Below are 16963 nucleotides of genomic sequence, written 5' to 3'. Positions count from 1 at the left end.
GCTGAGGGGAAAAAGAGGAATTACGGAGCTGAGTGACACAGAGAAGTGGTAAGCAAACTGTCCCAGAAACACTGAATAATAAAAATAGCCAGGATGTTGTATTTTTTTCTTCTGTCTTTAGCTTGCTGTGGCTGTTTATGCCATTTATCTGTGAGCTCGTTTCAGTTTTTCTCAAACAGGAGGGAAATATCCTTAGCAGCAGCAGCAAGTCCTTTATCTCCATCTGCCTTGCCACTCTGTGTGCCTTTGGGTCTGACTTTTGTTTTTTCTTTTCTTGTGACTTCTTTTTTATTTCTCTCTGCCCAGGGTGTAGGTGTAATTACAGAAGTCTACCAACTTGAATGACCATTGTGATATTTTTATTTGGAAGCTACCAGGAAAGTCACCCCTTCTGGGGCTACAGGGTAGCCAGGAACAGAGTCGTGGTCAGGAAGCACCCACCAGACAGAGTCCAGAGGTGGAATACCCATTATGAACTGGGTGCCAGTGACCTCTGAGGACTACCCTAACTTGCATTAGGACCTTAAGGGCCTTGTCCCCATTTGAACCATGCATGGGGAAGGAGGTGTCTCTGGAAGCCCAATCAATTCCCAGGCTTAGGGACCATAGCTCTTTCAGCAGCCTGTCTGTACTGCCCTCCCCTCTCAGCTAGGCACTTAGCCTGGCCTCTGTCTCCCTCCGGTGGCAATCACGGAAGTTGTGCACCTGGGTTGCTCTCAGTCTCTGTGTTTAGAGAAAGAGGGTGGGAGAAAAGGAACCCCCACTTTTCTGCTCTTCACCTATCTCTTCTTAACTCTTCTTCTCTGATCTAGATTCTTAAGATAGTATCAGTTTAGGTGGTTGGGAAATGGACACAGGCATAAATTTCACACTGGGTGGTTGACCTCCTGGAATAAGTCATGTAAAATAACAGGAGCGTCCAGACATGCCTCATCCATAAAAAGAACATAACAAAAACCTAGGTAGGGTTAGTGTGCAGTGTAAAGGACCTGAAGTAAAGAAAGCGCTTTGCAGAGGGACCATTATGTAGTTAGTCCTCAATAAATGGTAGTCATTGTTGTTATTCTTACTACCTAATTCTGTGGTAAAGAAAGAAAGTGAAGTTGCTCAGTCATGTCCGACTCTTTGCAACCCTATGGACTGTAGCCTACCAGGCTCCTCTGTCCATGGAATTTTCCAGGCAAGAGTACTGGAGTGGGTTGCCATTTCCTTCTCCAGGGGATCTTCCCAACCCAGGGATCAAACCCGGGTCTCCCGCATTGCAGGCAGGCGCTTTACCATCTGAACCACCAGGGAAGGTGTTTTAAATATGGAAATATGGGAAGAAATTGGGTCCTGAAGAAAAATGGAGTGGCAACCGCTCTGACGGATCTAGAGGTGGTCTTCACGGGGAACAGTGCCTCTAGGAATCCAGGAACTTACCCAGCTCCCCAGTACAGGATGACTGGCTCCAGCCTGCCTTGTTACCATCTCCACAGCAACCCAGCAACAGTTCGCTCGCCCTCATTCTCACTCTGGCAGACCAAGCCAGAGGTGTTATCACACCAGAGCTTCACACCCATAGGTCTTTGATGGAAGTCATCAGCTCCACCAACCTCTGGGCAGGCTGGCCACAACGAACCGAGGTCGAGGAGACACCACCTTCCCGTCACAATGGGGAAGTTCTAGCTGATGCCTAATCTAGAGCAAGCCTGAAGTAAGATTGCCTTCTCTCTGTTCCCTCCTTACAACAGCAGACCCTTCGTCCCCTAAAAAACGGAGGTGGGAGAAGCCGGACGGGGTGGGTAGAGGCCATTAGCCCGCGGGGCGGTTCGAGAGCCGGGAAGTTTTGCCGGGGACCTGCCTGGGGGCGGGGAGCCAATGGAGGGACCGAACCGACCAGAGCGAGCACCGCCCCTCGCGAGCCCTAGGGGGCGGGGCCAGCTCTGGGGCGGGGCCACGGCCGAGGGCGGGGCAGGGAGGCAGCATGCTAAACCGGGTGCGCTCGGCCGTGGCGCACCTGGTGAGCTCTGGGGGCGCCCCGCCTTCGCGCCCCAAGTCGCCAGACCTGCCCAACGCGACCTCGGCGCCACCCGCTGCCCCTCCACAAGCTCCTAGGAGTCCTCCGGCCAGGGCTGGGAGCGGGGGTGCGGCGCCAGCGAGGACAGTAGAGGCTCGAGCAAGCTTCTCCCGACCGACTTTTCTGCAGCTGAGCCCCGGGGGGCTGAGACGCGCCGACGACCACGCTGGCCGGGCTGTGCAAAGCCCTCCGGACACCGGCCGTCGCCTGCCTTGGAGCACGGGCTACGCCGAGTGAGCGCCCCCAGGGGCACCCTAACCAGGATGGGACTCCCCCTCCCAACCTCCTCCCCACCTCTGCATTCCCGGCCCTGGGATGCATCCCCCTCGCCGCGCTCGGTGCCAGAGGGCTCCCTTTTCCCAGGACCTTTGCTTTCCCTGGGCTTCGGGCCGCACCCGCTCCCAGCCCTTTCTCAAGTCGGGTGCAGCTTTTTCTCAGGATCTTCTAGCTCGCTGACTGTCCTCACCCGCGCCGCTTCAGAACCTTGTTCTCTCCCAGAGCCGGGAGGGCGAAGTGCCCGTGAGCGATGAGTTGGCCAGTTCTCAGCCGCGGTCCCGTAGTTTAGCGGCCAAGACAGGGGAGGTGTCAAGGACCGGGGGTCCCTTGTAACATAGGAGATGGCAGCTGGAAAAATTCCTTGGGCTTCCCGACCCCAGCGCCCCAGTTCCCTGTCCCTCTTACCGTTCCCCTCCCCCTCCACACCCAGAAATAGCCCTCGACACCAGGCTGCCGCCGGCTTTCCCAGGGGCGGAAGGGGGGGGGCGCCCGGGGGAAGCGGGAGGGCCCCCTTGAACACCCTTTGGTGGGTGGACTTGCCCTGGCCAGGCAAGGAAGTGGACCCTCGGGCCAGAGCGGTCAGAGTGGCAGGAGCAGCCGGCTTGCTCCAAGGCCACCTGGGTTTTGTTTGTCTGTATGTCATGAGGGCTCTTAGTTCCCTGACCAGGCATCCGGGACTGGAGGTGAAAGCACCTAACCACTGGACCGCCAGGGAATTCCCATAGGGCCCGTGGATTTTTAATGCATCTGCTGGGAAAGCAGAGCACTTAGGAAGCTGAGGGTGCCCAGGGGCTGAGGGTGGTGGCTGGTGGACCTGTGGCCCCACTATCAGCTCCTTTAACTTCCTATTTGGAAAGAGTTTGGGGTTGTGTCGCTCCAGCACAGTCCATGGGGTCTTCCACTCCTACCCTATTTCAATTCCTCTTTCCTGATATGGGCTGGTACACTTACTCTTTGCCAAAGCAGCAGAAACTGGGACTTCCATGTTAAGACGCCAAGCTTCCAACACAGGGCGCTCGGGTTCTATCCCTGATTGGGAAACTAAGACCCCACAAGCGGTCAAAAAGCAAAAACAAAAAAACAAAGCAGCAGAAACTTTCACTGGATGATTTTAGGATAAAGGTGGGTGTACTCGTGAGGGTAGGGTGGGGTCTTGTGGATAGGGCACTAGAACAGTTTGGGGGGAGGTGCACCAGGGTGGATGTAGGATCTTGGCAAGCCAGGAATTAAAACCTCCTCCCCTTCATCCAGGCCTTCCCCCAGTAGCACCATCAGGATGTCCCCTTAGCCAGAGGTGGGAGGATTGAGGTGGGAAAGTGCTGCTGTGGCTGTGGCCTTTCTAGAAGCGGTGGAGCCTGACACCCAGACTGTACTCCTTGTGACTTGCCCTGCCTCCCTTCTCCTCCTCCCTCTGGCCTGGTTCCCAGGTGGCTGTGACCTTTCTCAGCTTGGCCAGCAGGCCAGAGAGGGTATGTGTGTCTAAGGTGGGAGTTATTCCAGGACCTGGCCTGGTATCCAACCTGATGTGGTCACTCTGGCCTGATAGGGTCATCAACGCTGGCAAGAGCCGGCACAATGAGGACCAGGCTTGCTGTGAAGTGGTGTATGTGGAAGGCCGGAGGAGTGTTTCAGGGGCACCTAGGGAGCCTAGCCGAGGCCAGGTAAGCCCCCCACCCCCTTTCCTAGCCTCCAGAGACATGGGAGACACCTCTCCCCAGGGATTCTAGGCATTTAGTTTTTCATCTGAGCCACACAATACCTCCTAAATCACTAGCTTTCTGCCTATGGCACAGAACCTTTATCTGACATTGCTCAGTTAGATTCTACCATGTCAGTATGAATATTTAGTTTTCCACCTAAAATGTAGATGCTCATGTATTTATTGATGATTTAAATAATTACCATTGCTTATGTTTGCATCTTTATCCTTTGAGTTTGACTCTTTTGATACTTTGCTTTTAGACACATTGTAGGCCCTTGGTGAATGAATGAATAAATCTAATTTGCCTTTAATACCAAACTCTGACTTCCTCTCTGATGTTTATATGGATGCCCAGAGTCTTGCTTTTCTCCCTGCATAAAACACACACACACACACACACACACACACACACACACACACACACACACACACTCACACACTCACTCACCTCCAACTTTTCCTTCCCCAGGGACTCTGCTTCTACTACTGGGGTCTGTTTGACGGGCATGCAGGGGGCGGGGCTGCTGAAATGGCCTCTAGGCTTCTGCATCGCCACATTCGGGAGCAGCTAAAAGACCTGGTAGAGATACTCCAGGACCCCTTACCGCCCCCCCTCTGCCTCCCGTCCACCCCGGGGGCTCCAGGTTCCTCTGATTCCTCTCAGTTGGTTGGTCCTCAATCCTGCTGGTCTTCACAGAAGGAAGTGACTCATGAGAGCCTGGTAGTGGGTGCCATTGAGAATGCCTTCCAGCTCATGGTAAGTGGGTGGCCCAGGCCAAGGGCCTGCCAGGCTAACACTCTGGTCAACTATGTATAGGAGTCAGGTGGCCTGAGGAGGTGACTCTGAGAACCCATAACAGCTTCGAAAACCTGAGCAGAACTTGGTTCAGAGGCGGGGAGGGAGGGTGTGTTATACAGATGTCTTCCTTCCTCTCCACCAGTGTGGCTGGCCTGGGCCAGTTTATTTCTGCAGATGTGGGCCGGGTGGCTGTGTGTATTGAGTCTCTTCTTCATCCACCCTGCTTTGACCCTTCCTCATATGGCAGGATGGGCAGATGGCCCGGGAGCGGCGTGGCCAACAAGTGGAAGGGGGCTGCTGTGCACTGGTTGTGGTCTACTTGCTAGGCAAGGTGTACGTGGCCAACGCAGGTGACAGCAGGTATGAGGTGGGAGCTTTTAAAAAGGCTGTGGGTGGGGCGGGGGGGGGGCGGTCAACTTTCTGGGATGGAGGAATAGAAGAGAATGAAGTGGTGGGTGTTAAAAATCAGACTAGACGGGGTCAGGAGGGATCACAGACAAGAAATGGCTTGAAGTAACTATGAGGGGAAAAAAAATGAGGTCTGGGTGAGGGGCTGTGAGGGCGGGCCTTGTCTTTTTGGAATTCTTCATGTGAGGGTGCTGAGGAGAGCCAAGTCCAAATCTTTTCTTTCTCTGGGCAGAGCCATCATTGTCCGGAATGGTGAAATCATTCCAATGTCCCGGGAGTTCACCCCGGAGACTGAGCGCCAGCGTCTTCAGCTGCTTGTAAGTAAGAACCAAACCCTCTGCTCTCATTCCTTGTGGAATCTTGTGCCTCTCTGTACTGCCAGGTCCCAAGGACTCTCCCACCCCCACCATACAGACAGACAGCTCCTTACTGGAGCTTACTAGGAAGGCCCCTTCACAGACTAAGGAGTGCAGGGCTGGGCTGGAGTGGAGGACACAACAGGAAGGAACGTGGGCTGCCCCAAAGCTCCCACTGTGGCCTCCACTGAGGAAGGAAGTGCAGTCAGAGGTGGGGAAAGGAAACAGCAAGGCCCCTAAGGAACAGGATGGTTTGGTGCTTTAAAGCAATGGCTTAGGAACTGGGCTGCCAAGCCTTGGTTTCAGGACTTTGCTAATTGTGTGATCTTTGACAACTCCCTTAGCTTCTCCATGCATCAGGAGTTCCTACCGTAAAGGCTGTTATGAGGGTAAATGAGTTAGTATATGTTAATATGAGAACAGTACATGTTACAGAGTAAACTCCACTTAAAGTAAAAAGTGTTAGTCGTTCAGTCATGTCCAACTCTTTGGGACCCTGTGGACTGTAGCCCACCAGGCTCTTCTGTCCATGGGATTCTCCAGGCAAGAATACTGGAGTGGGTTGCCATTTCCTTTTCCAGGGGATCTTCCCGACCCAGGGATTGAACCCAGGTCTCCCACCCGAACTCCACTTAAGGGTCTGCTATAATTAACATCATCTGTACACCAGGATGTCCTGTAAACCTAATGCCCCCTGGCCCTCTGCTCTCTCTGGTTACTCCCAACCCCAGGGCTTCCTGAAACCAGAGCTGCTGGGTGGTGAATTCACCCACCTCGAGTTCCCTCGCAGAGTTCAGCCTAAGGAGCTGGGGCAGAGGATGCTGTACCGGGACCAGAACATGACTGGCTGGTAACACTTCCCTCAGAGCTGGGGCCCATTTCCATGGCAACACAACCAGTCCATGGCCAGCAGCAAGGTGGAAGCTGGAGGCCGGGCTAGGCTGGGAGTTGGGGGGTGTGGCTTCTTAAGGGGTTTGTATAAGGGGTGTGGCTCCTAGGGGAGAGGGGCTTTGATGCCTGGGTGATGCCTCCTCTACTCCCCCTCCCCAGGGCCTACAAAAAGATCGAGCTGGAGGATCTCAGGTTTCCTCTGGTCTGTGGGGAGGGCAAAAAGGTAAACTCCATGGTAGAGGCGGGAGAGGGCAGGAGGACCCACCACAACTTGTCTAGGGAGGTGGAGGTTCTACCTGAGGGTCGGGGTGGAGAGGGTCCATGGTCCCAGAGACTCGGGAGAGGGCTAGAGCAGCACCCCCTCCTCATTTTCTTTAGGCTCGAGTAATGGCCACCATTGGGGTGACCCGGGGCTTGGGAGACCACAACCTCAGGGTCTGCAGTTCCACCCTGCCCATCAAGCCCTTCCTCTCTTGTTTCCCTGAGGTGAGCTGCACGGGCGCCTCCTTAGCCATGCTCTCCCTCCTCTGGGGGTCTCAGGCTAGCTTTCACCCGAGGTTGCTTTATCACCAGGCTCCCTCTGCACCCTCTTGCCCTACCAGGTGCGAGTGTATGACCTGACGCAGTACGAGCACTGTCCAGATGACGTGCTAGTCCTGGGAACAGATGGGCTGTGGGACGTCACCAGTGACTGTGAGGTAGCTGCCACTGTGGACAGGGTGCTGTCAGCCTATGAGCCCAATGACCCCAGCAGGTAGGGGTTGTATGGTGGCAAGGGGATGACGATGGGGAAGGAAGGGACAAGGGAAGCGATGCTGGGAGACCCACGTGAGGGCCTGTGTACCCACCTTCCCATAGACGTGTTGGTACATGAATGTGCACATGTGCTCCTGGCAGGTACACAGCTCTGGCCCAAGCTCTGGTCCTGGGGGCCCGGGGCACACCCCGGGACCGTGGTTGGCGTCTCCCCAACAACAAGCTGGGTTCCGGGGATGATATCTCAGTCTTCGTCATCCCCCTGGGAGGGCCAGGCAGTTACTCCTGAGAGGCTCAAGCCCTGAACCTCCCACCACCATCCCAGCCTCTCCATGCTTATGCCTCTCCCAACCTAAATTCTGAAGTTGTCTCCCCCACCTTCTTTAGTGGCAACTTAACTGAAGAAGGGGTGCCAGTTAGATCTACAGTTATAGCTCTTGGCAAATAAACCAGATGAATAAAGATGTGTGTCTTTATTTACTTTGACTTAAAACTGAAGTTTTAAGTCTTTGGGGTGGTGGAAAGAACGCCAGAAGTGCCCTAAAAATGTAATGTTCCTAGGCTCTTTGCTCTGCTCTTCCTACTCCACACACTCTCATCCTGTTCTGTGGCTTCATCCTAGAGCTGGCGTCTTCCAAGGCACCCTTTCCAGTCCAGACTTTTCCTGAACCTTAGACCTACATATCCCAGTGGTCTTCCAAACATCCCCTAGACATCCCACAAGCACTTCAACTCAACATTCCTCCAAATGAATCCATCATTTCTCCCACAAATACATCCTTCTCCTGGCTCTATCTCAGGGGGCACCAGCTCAGCTACTCAAATTAGAATTCTTGGAGCTGATCACAACCAATCATAAAGTATTGATGATTAAATATTTAAAAACATATTTCTATTAGGTGGCCCAGTGGTAAAGAATCCACCTGCCAATACAGGAGACACAAGAGATGTGGGTTCCATCCCTGGGTCTGATCCCTGGGTCAAGAAGAGCCCCTGGAGAAGGAAGGAAATGGCAACCCACTCCAGTATTCTTGCCTGGGAAATCCCATGGACAGAGGAGCCTGACGGGCTACACTCCATGGGGTCACAAAGAGTCAGACACGACTGAACGACTGAGCACACACACAAAGTCACTACTGTAGTCCTTTAGTATACAAGCCTCCTAACTTACCTGCTGATTTCATTTCCAAGCCACTTCCCTGTTTACCCAGTAAAGACTACACACAGCAGCCAAGGAGCCATCTCTACCACGTGAATCTAAGTTGGTGATTCCTCTGAGAGAGCACTTCAGTGGCTCCTTACTGCACCTAGACCAAAATGGACACTTAGCTAACCCTAACCCTAACCCTAACCCTCAGGTCTTGCTGGGGCCACTGCTTCCTTCTCCAGTCCTGTCTTTCTCCACCACCACCCTCTTGGGATTTCCACAACTCTGTGGGTCTGGCATAGCTCCAACACATTTAAAATCAATGCATCACTGCAACTTGAACACATCTGTTCTTCCACAGCCCATGCACGCCTGCACTACAGTGCTCGCCTCTTGTACTGTAACTGTCTATATGAGGACTTGGTACAGAGTAGCAGTGAAGGAGCAGGGGGCTGAAAGTCCTGCTGTTTGGGTCCTGGTGCCAAAAATCCAACTAAGAAGTGTGCAATCTCTCTGAGCCTCAACTTGCTTTTTGGAAAAATGGGCATTACAGTACTACCTCACGAGGTGGTTATAGGACTAAAGTAGTTCATGTATGCATAGCCCGGTCTATGTAATAAGGGTTCAATAACTATTACTTATCTTTAATTTGTCTGTATTCTGGATTTAGATCACAAGTTCTTTGAAGATAGAAACTGATCTGAACTGAGTACATAGCTAGGTCTATTGAGCCACTTAAGAGGATTGGGACCAAACTGCTGTGGACCTCAGTTTCCTCATTTAGCAGATGTGTGGATTGCTTGTCAGATCTTTAAAGTCTGTATGACTTGTAACATTCATTCATTCAGCAAATATTTGTTGAAAACCTATTATGTGCCACACATTGTGCCAGAAAGTGAGAAGGGACAGAGTGAAGGATCACAGTGGGCAGCAGGGAGAGAGACCAGCTTTGGAGCCAGACAGGCCTGACTCTCTGAGATTTTGCTCTGCCATGTACATATGGCAAAATTTGGACAAGTCACTGACTTCTTGAGCCTCAGTTTCCTTACAGGTAAAAGGGGATGTGTATACTTAACCCAAAAATCTGTGATGACTATTAGAAGCTATGTAGTGTGCCCTGCACAAGCTAATAAAATGTAAGTAGACTTCTCATCCTCCATTCACTTCCTCATGTACCTTTCAGGGAAAAAGATACACGTATTGGTAAATACTCAACACACAAGTCAAAGCAAGCTAGGTGTCCCTGTGCTACGTGTGAACTGTGCTCTGTCCTGTCTGGCTCTTTGTGACCCCATGGACTGTAGCCCACCAGACTCATCTGTCCATGGGATTTCCCCAAGCAAGAATACTACAGCGGGTTACCATTTCCTCCTTCAGGGGATCTTCCTGACCTAGGGATTGAACCGGCCTCTCCTGCCTGTGTCTCCTGCATTGGCAGGCGAATTCTTTATCACTTGAGCCACCTGGGAGGCCTCTAGAGCACCTGGGAGGTGTCCCTAGAAGCAAAGAAATAAGACAGTGCAGGTGGGAACTGAATTCTTAGCTGGGGAATCCAGAAAGATTTCCAAGAATGCCCTTTGAAGGATGGGTAGGAGTTGGAAATTCCGGGTAGGGAGATGGAAGGTAATTGCAAGGTGGAACCAAGTGCCCCTGAATCTCAAAGGTTCTGAAAGTTCGAGGCTGGGGAATGATGCTGGGCTGTACTTACTGCGCAACGATTCTAAGAGGGTGGGGATTTCCCGCAGCCCCTTCCTCCGGCGTCCCCGAAGCCGCTTTTCCCAGTCCCGCCTCCCACGGGACACCACCCAGGTGGTGTAGGCGCGGGTGGCCGCTCAGCCACGGGAGGGCAGCAGCGGCCCTTTCCTGACCCCACCCCGGGCGCCTCTCAACTTTCCCGACGCCGGTCCGCCCGTAAGAGCTGGAAGGTGGCGCTGAGGCAGAGTCCTCCCGGGTCCAGTTCGCCGCGCCTAGCCCCTCCGCCCGCTCTTCCGCAGTCCAGGCATCTCCCGGACCCCGCGGGCCAGCGCTGGGCTACCGCCTGGGGCCGGGGGCGGGGGCCGAGGGCGGGCGGAGCCAAGAGCCGCCCGGCCCGCCCCTCCCGGCCAGTCGCCCCTCCCCGCCGCGGCGCTGGAGGAGGGCGGGGCGGCGGGGCCCCGCGGGTCACTCTCTGCCTCCCGCACCCGCGGCGCAGCTGGAAGCGGCGGAGCGGAAGGTACCCGGGTTGGGGCTGTGGGCGGCGGAGTCCTGGGCATTGGTCCCCGGCAGAGCACTTTCCCTCTTCTCCACTTGGCTGGAGCTCGGGGCGCCGGCCGGGGAGGGGCTTTGGCCCGAGCGCGGGCCCCTTCCCTCCCCTCGTACGCGGCTTCTGGGCGGCGCGGGGATCCGGACGGCTGGGCCCCTCCCTGCCCTCCTGGGCTACCGTGGGGGGCGCCGGGAATTGTCCCGCAGGGCCTCTCGCCTCTAGGTGTCCGAGTCGAAGTCCGTTCCCTTCCCTCGGCTTCCCAGAACCTGCTTGGCAGGGCGAGGAGAGGGGGCAACTTGGGTCTCCGCGAGGGAGCTCCCGCGCAGATGCTCAGCTCCCAAGTCTGGCGGCCCGCGGTGGACCTTGGCTGGGGTGTGAGTTGGGGCCCGAGTCCGGCTTGAGGTGGGAATTCCCCCCCGCCGGGCCTGTGAAGTGGCAGGAATAAGGGTGGGGTGTGACCGCGGGGGCTGCCACTGCTCCGGGGTCTGGACCTCGCCCAGGATGGTTTCTGGAGCCGGCCTGGAGTGGAGGTACGGGAAATTGGGAAGGATCCAAGCCGTTTGTGTGTGTGTGTGTGTGTGTGTGTGTGTGTGTTCCTTCACACTCCCCAACCTGGCTAACGAGTATCCTGGAGGTTTGGCCTGGGGGACCCGAGGCCAAGTCACTTCTGATTTTCAAGTCGAGGAGGAGGTATCTGATTTCTTCCCTAGACATCAGGGGTGGTCGTCAGCCCCTGGTTCATCTGGAAAGCTTGAGATGATTGAGGAGCTGTTTCATCCCAGGGAAGGCCCCAGGAGTTCGACTCATACCACGTCCTGTGGGGTTTGGTTGCCCCTCTTGAAGTCAGTGGGGCAGTTCCTCAGGGGTTGCCTCTCACAGGGAGCTGTTGTCCTTGCTGTCTTGGCCTTGGGCCTGGTGTGTTGGCCTGGCCTGGGTCTAGGACTCCTCTGAGCTTGAAGGGAAAGTGTTAAATGAGCTGGGGGAGGGTGTGCTCCAGATCATTCCAGCATGCTCCTGCCCTGGAGTTCTGGCCTCTGACCTGCACCATCTGGTGCTACCTAACCTGCCCTGCTGGAGTGGGAGAGGGCAGTGGCAAACTCAGAGCTGGGCAACTGGTATTCACCCTGGTGGTGAATGCCCTCCATCTGTCCATCAACGCTGCCTGTGCCAGGTTGGGGCTACTGCAGCCTGTCTTCCCTCAGTTGGACCAATGGACTTGTGGGAATGTGAGAGGGAGTTGGTCACTTGGGTAGAATTTTCAGGAGACCCCCTTTTCTGAAGGATGGTTTCCATTTGTGGAGGAAATCAGCTGGCAGGGTGAATGCCTTCTTGCTTGCCTTTTGGGATATCAGAAAGCCCCTGTTGTGGTGTTAGAGAGTGGCCGTGCGCTCAGCTCCTATAAATTCCATCTGATTCACATCCGCTTCCCCTCATCCCAGTGTTGTGCCTGTGTGTGTGGAGGGGAGGGAGGCCACCCGGGATCCCACTGTTGAAGAGAACTTGCCTTGGGCTCTAATATTCGCTTCCAAAAAGGCAGACCAGGGCCAGGCTGTGAGGTGGTGGTGGTGGTGTGTGGGGAGTGAGGGAGCTCAGCCTAGTTTGACAGGATGTGGGACTGAGAGAAAAAGCCAGGTTTGGGGCCGAGATCAGGTTACCGTCCCCTTCTTTCTTAACCACTCCCTGTGTGGCTGGCGCTGGAATTGGCCTTCATTTGTCTCCCTTTTGGAGTTCCTCCCAGCCGGCTCCAGCTCCCGCTCCTCCCCACAGCCTCGACTTCATCTCAGGCCCGAAGCCCGCCCTCTCTTCCTCCCAGGCTGGGGGCCTGGGAACTCCAGCCGGCTGGAGGTCAGCTCCTCTCCCCAGGGAAGGAGGAAGTGAGGCTCAGCTTCAGGGGCAAAAAGAAGCTGGCAAGGTGTGATGAACTGTGCAGCTGCCCTTCGGTGTGTGTTGGGGGCAGGGGACACATGGAAACCCCGGGAAGCTGACTCCTGGCCCTGAGTCACAGGGAGGGGTGGGCAGGGCCTCAGGGTGAGCTGGACAGAGAGGAGGAAGGGGCCGTCCCAGGGAGTGGGTGGAGGTGATTCCCTAGTGGATTATTCTCGGTCGCTCTGCTGCCGTAGATGTGTGGCTCCCTACAGTGTGGTCATTGTCCCCTGCCTGGGGCTGAGTGACCCAGTGTTGCTGCCAGGCTCAGGAGGAAGGGGGAGGCAGGCAGCCTGCCCAAGTGTGGGCTGTGGGCACTGCCTGGACTGAGCCTCCTTTGTGTACGCGGGGCCCTGGGGACTGGGATGGGGTGGGCCAGGGAAGCTGGCTGGCCACTGCTGCTGCCCTCCATCTGGGTTCCCCTTGCTCTGCTCTCCTTCCCACCTCTGGGGTGATAACGTAGAAAAGCAACAGACTCTAGTCACACAGCCCTACTCTGAGTGCCTTCTCTGCCATGACTCCGAATTCCTCTTAGCTTCCATGAGTCTCACTTTCCTAGTTTGTCAAAACAGGGAAGCTCACTACCTTCTAGGCTTCTGGGGACAGAGGGAGTGATTTTTGTCAAAATGTCCAACGTAGAACCTAGCACCTGTTGTTTGGTCGCAAGGATGTATTGGACTGTTTTGTGACCCCATGGACTACAGCTCGCCAGGCTCCTCTGTCTACTCCTACCTCTGGAGTAGGTAGCCACTTCCTTCTGCAGGGGATCTTCCTGACCCAGGGATCAAACCCGAGTCTCCTGCATTGCAGGCAGATTCTTTACCACTGAACCACCTGGGAAGCCCTACCTGGCATCTAGGTTATGATAAATAGTCTTTCCTTACCCACCTGTATCAGTCGGACTCTTTGTTTTGCAGTGGGCAGGCATGATTTGTGCTGAGTGAGGGACAATGTGTTCCAGATTGGACCTTTGTAATTATTAATCTTTTGAAAGTATTGAAATCCTGGTAACAAATAAGTCTGACTTTAAACTCTGATATGTAGAATGGATAAAAACTGGCTTTTCTGGAGATACCCCTGGTTCCTGAGCACCCACCCTTCAAGGTGTTCAGGGGCCCACAGTTGGTGAGTGGATTAGATTAGAACTCATGCTTTCCTGGCTCCGAAGTGGGTGGTTCTTCTTGTGTATTCTACTTGTGCATTCTAACCCATGGGGGAGACCTGTCCCTGACCTTGAGATTAGGAATTTCAAGCTCAGTTGCCTGAACAATTGGTTCTTGGCAGGAACATGCCTGAGCAAGCTCCTTTCCCTCCCTCTCTCCCCTCCTTTTGTCGGATGCCTCGGTTTCCAGAGAGGTCTTGGGGGCCCCAGAGAAGTGTTTGTGGATTCACTGGCTTTTCCCAACATCCCTGCTGCCTCTTCCCTGCCAGCCCTGACCATGGCTGCCATCCGAAAGAAGCTGGTGATCGTGGGGGATGGGGCCTGTGGGAAGACCTGCCTCCTCATCGTCTTCAGCAAGGACCAGTTCCCAGAGGTCTACGTCCCTACTGTCTTTGAGAACTACATTGCAGACATAGAGGTGGATGGCAAGCAGGTAAAGGCTAACAGCCCCCTTCCCGTCTCACCTTGGAACCCCACCAGCCGCCATCACTTAGGGACCTAGAATGTCTGTCCTTACCACCTACCCATGTCCTGGTTTTACTCTCCCTGCTGGAACCAGTGAAAGTTAGGAAGTAAAGTTGCAGTTTTAGAAAATCCAGATAGCCTCCTGGTTTTTTTAACACACTGGCTCGGTAATCGGGCCAATTCCTTTGCCTCTGGGCTTAAGTTCCCCCAAATGTAAAATGGGGAAATGGTAAGGTCTTCTTCAAAGTGTTTTTATGAAGATTAATTAAAATAGTGGTGCTCACAATGGCAACTCAAACTGCACAAAGATCAGTTTGTCTCAGGATTTAAAAAACTCACCTTATTTGTGTTGTGTGACAAGGATGAGCACTGTCCCTGGCACACAGTAGGTGCTCAATAGGTAGACGCTCAGTGAACCTAAGGGATGGTGATTTCGGAGAGGGCCTCTGGGTGGCGAGGCTGTGTGTGACTGGGGCCCTCAGGCTGGCTAAGCACTGGTTCTGTGTGTCAGGTGGAGCTGGCCCTGTGGGACACAGCAGGGCAGGAAGACTACGATCGCCTGCGGCCTCTCTCCTACCCGGACACTGACGTCATCCTCATGTGCTTCTCCATCGACAGCCCCGACAGTCTGGGTGAGGGTGTTGGAAGGAGGGGACTGAGAACCTCTTGGAACCAACCAGAGGGAGCTCTTGCCTAGGCTCCTCTCAGTCATCTTCAGAGGCTGTGGGGGTGGGTACTGGGGAGCCCCTTTAGCCTCTGTGGTAACTCCAGCCCTCGGAGGACTTGGGAACATGTGTACTGTGATGGGGAGGGGTTTTGAGCTGTGAAAGGGACTCTCATACTGAAGAGCCTCTAAGACTCGGCCACGGGGAAGATAGGACTCAGGGGGAGCCTTCTAGCCTAAGTGGAGGCACAAACTTAGGTTTATCTATCGTCCACTGTTGGGACATGTCTATGCAGAAAACATTCCTGAGAAGTGGACCCCAGAAGTGAAGCACTTCTGCCCCAACGTGCCTATCATCCTGGTGGGGAATAAGAAGGACCTGAGGCAAGATGAGCATACTCGGAGAGAGCTGGCCAAGATGAAGCAGGTGGGTGCCACCGCCAGGCTGGGGCCCCTTGCAGAGGAAGGCACCCCCTGGGGGCGTGCAGGCTGGTAAAGGAGCCTCCCTCCTACTGGCTGTGTTAGAGGTGATGGTGGGGTCCACTTCCTACGCCCTTGCATCTGCACCTTGGTGAGAGAACCAGTGAGATTTGATGAAAGTGATGTGGGCAAAGTGACTTGTCTAAGGTCACTTGGCATTTTTTTTGTCTGTTGTCCAGTTTGGCATCGGGGCTATTAAGATGAGTAAGAAAACTGCCACCCTCAGGGAACTGGCTTCCTATAGTAGATGCTTTGCTTGGGGTCTCCTGGGTTCACATCAGGAGGTGTGAACTGATGGGGGCATGGGACAGGGAGGGTGTTGGAAGCAGTTGGGGAAGGCCAGGCCCAGACAGGGAGCTGGCTAATTTGTGCACCTAGAAGTGGCTTTCCAGCCATAGGATGAGTTAATTAGGATGAGCTGCCAGGATAGGAATATGGACAATAGAACGAAAAGAATACTTTGAGGATAATTATGGCAAGATTTTAAACTGGGGACAGATATGGTCAGGTCAGCATGTTAGAAAAATGATTCTGGCAGCCGTAGAGGATGGATTGGAAGAAGGTGAGAATGGAGGCAGGGAGGTGAGTCAGGAGACCGTAGATCTGCATTCAGTCAAGAGAAGGGAGTACCGTGGGATATAGGGCTGGCTGGTAGAAATTTGAAGGTAAACATGAGTCTTGGGTTTCTTGCTTAGAAGTTGCCCATGGTGGCTGAGGCTTGGGTGCTTTGAGGGAAGGGGGCTGGAGTAATTATTTTAGTTGTAAATACAGATGAGGTGCACCTAACCAGCAGCTTTCTTTGACCACTGTCTGTCTACCTTCCCAGGAACCTGTTCGATCTGAGGAAGGCCGGGACATGGCGAACCGGATCAGTGCCTTTGGCTACCTTGAGTGCTCAGCCAAGACCAAGGAGGGGGTGCGGGAGGTATTTGAGATGGCCACTAGGGCTGGCCTTCAGGTCCGCAAGAATAAGCGCCGGAGGGGCTGCCCCATTCTCTGAGATCCCCAAGACCTCCCCTCCTTCCTTCAGAAGGTTGCAGAAACTCCCTCTGCCCTCTGTGACCCCAGTGTATCAGGGATCCTTGAAGGCTCCCTTTCCCAATTCCCTCCTGCCCAGGACTGCATTGAGTTTCCCCAGCCCTGACAGTGGTGGCCGTAGGCACACCCCCTCTCACAAGCACCCTGGGAACAGAGGGGTACATCCTGCCCCTCAGAGCACAGCCCCTCCTCCTGTTGCCTCCGTCCTGGGGTGGGGCTCTTGATCCCTTTGGCCTTCCCCAGAGGATCATCACACCAGCACTTTATACACTTCCTACTCACAACAGATCTGGGGTAGGGGACTTGGCAGGTGTAACCGAGTCCCAGGCCCCTGGTGTTTCTGCTTTGGGCAGGAGCCTTGTCTCTGGCTATTCTCAGTGTGGGGCATGAATAAAGGCCACAGGCTCCAAAATGTGTGTGTCTGTCTTCCTGTCTTTCTCTTCAGGTCCCTGTCTTAGCTGTGAGCCTGGAGTCCCATCTCTCTTGAGGTGCTCACCAGGGGCCAGCCCCAGGTTTGCAAAAGCAGGACTCCCGGCCGGCAGGGTGGAGTCTTGGAGAAAAGGATGAGGTCATTCCTGGCTCTGGGCCTTGGAGG

General features: G+C 54.5%; 2 protein-coding genes across 5 annotated transcripts; both read left to right on the top strand.

Moving 5' to 3' along the window:
• On the top strand, nt 1708–7713 carry PPM1J (protein phosphatase, Mg2+/Mn2+ dependent 1J). Of its 2 annotated transcripts, none has more exons than XM_013962527.2 (10): nt 1708–2292; nt 3882–3996; nt 4507–4794; nt 5084–5196; nt 5477–5561; nt 6332–6450; nt 6651–6714; nt 6870–6977; nt 7094–7189; nt 7389–7706. In XM_013962527.2, exons 1-10 carry the CDS (start codon nt 1967–1969, stop codon nt 7485–7487), a joined length of 1413 nt encoding a protein of 470 aa, XP_013817981.1. In that variant the 5' UTR covers nt 1708–1966; the 3' UTR covers nt 7488–7706. The 2 variants fall into 2 exon arrangements, with proteins under 2 accessions (XP_013817981.1, XP_005677931.2); XM_005677874.3 differs by having other exon boundaries at nt 1710–2292; nt 7094–7245; nt 7389–7713.
• Nucleotides 10479–16784, top strand: RHOC (ras homolog family member C). 3 transcript variants are annotated; one of them, XM_018045922.1, is made up of 5 exons: nt 10479–10606; nt 13991–14154; nt 14698–14818; nt 15147–15277; nt 16157–16784. In XM_018045922.1, the coding sequence occupies exons 2-5, from the start codon at nt 13999–14001 to the stop codon at nt 16328–16330; spliced, it is 582 nt and encodes a 193-aa protein (XP_017901411.1). In that variant the 5' UTR covers nt 10479–10606; nt 13991–13998; the 3' UTR covers nt 16331–16784. The 3 variants fall into 3 exon arrangements, with proteins under 3 accessions (XP_017901411.1, XP_017901413.1, XP_017901412.1); XM_018045924.1 differs by having other exon boundaries at nt 10528–10606; nt 13912–14154; XM_018045923.1 differs by lacking the exon at nt 10479–10606 and adding an exon at nt 11040–11166.

Source organism: Capra hircus, chromosome 3, assembly GCF_001704415.2.
Source record: "Capra hircus breed San Clemente chromosome 3, ASM170441v1, whole genome shotgun sequence".
In the NCBI taxonomy this organism is placed as follows: Eukaryota; Metazoa; Chordata; class Mammalia; order Artiodactyla; family Bovidae; genus Capra; species Capra hircus.
The sequence above is the reverse complement of the archived record's forward strand: the minus strand, read 5'-3'. Positions and strand labels throughout refer to the sequence as shown.

What these genes read in the sequence shown, in the direction of transcription:
- PPM1J (XM_005677874.3), top strand. Translation starts at nt 1,967, where the DNA reads ATGCTAAACCGGGTGCGCTCGGCCGTGGCGCACCTGGTGAGCTCTGGG. An exon ending in TGGAGCACGGGCTACGCCGA is followed by an intron (nt 2,293 to 3,881) that starts GTGAGCGCCCCC and finishes CTGGCCTGATAG; the next exon opens with GGTCATCAACGCTGGCAAGA. An exon ending in GGGAGCCTAGCCGAGGCCAG is followed by an intron (nt 3,997 to 4,506) that starts GTAAGCCCCCCA and finishes TTCCTTCCCCAG; the next exon opens with GGACTCTGCTTCTACTACTG.
- RHOC (XM_018045922.1), top strand. Translation starts at nt 13,999, where the DNA reads ATGGCTGCCATCCGAAAGAAGCTGGTGATCGTGGGGGATGGGGCCTGT. An exon ending in TAGAGGTGGATGGCAAGCAG is followed by an intron (nt 14,155 to 14,697) that starts GTAAAGGCTAAC and finishes TCTGTGTGTCAG; the next exon opens with GTGGAGCTGGCCCTGTGGGA. An exon ending in AGCTGGCCAAGATGAAGCAG is followed by an intron (nt 15,278 to 16,156) that starts GTGGGTGCCACC and finishes CTACCTTCCCAG; the next exon opens with GAACCTGTTCGATCTGAGGA.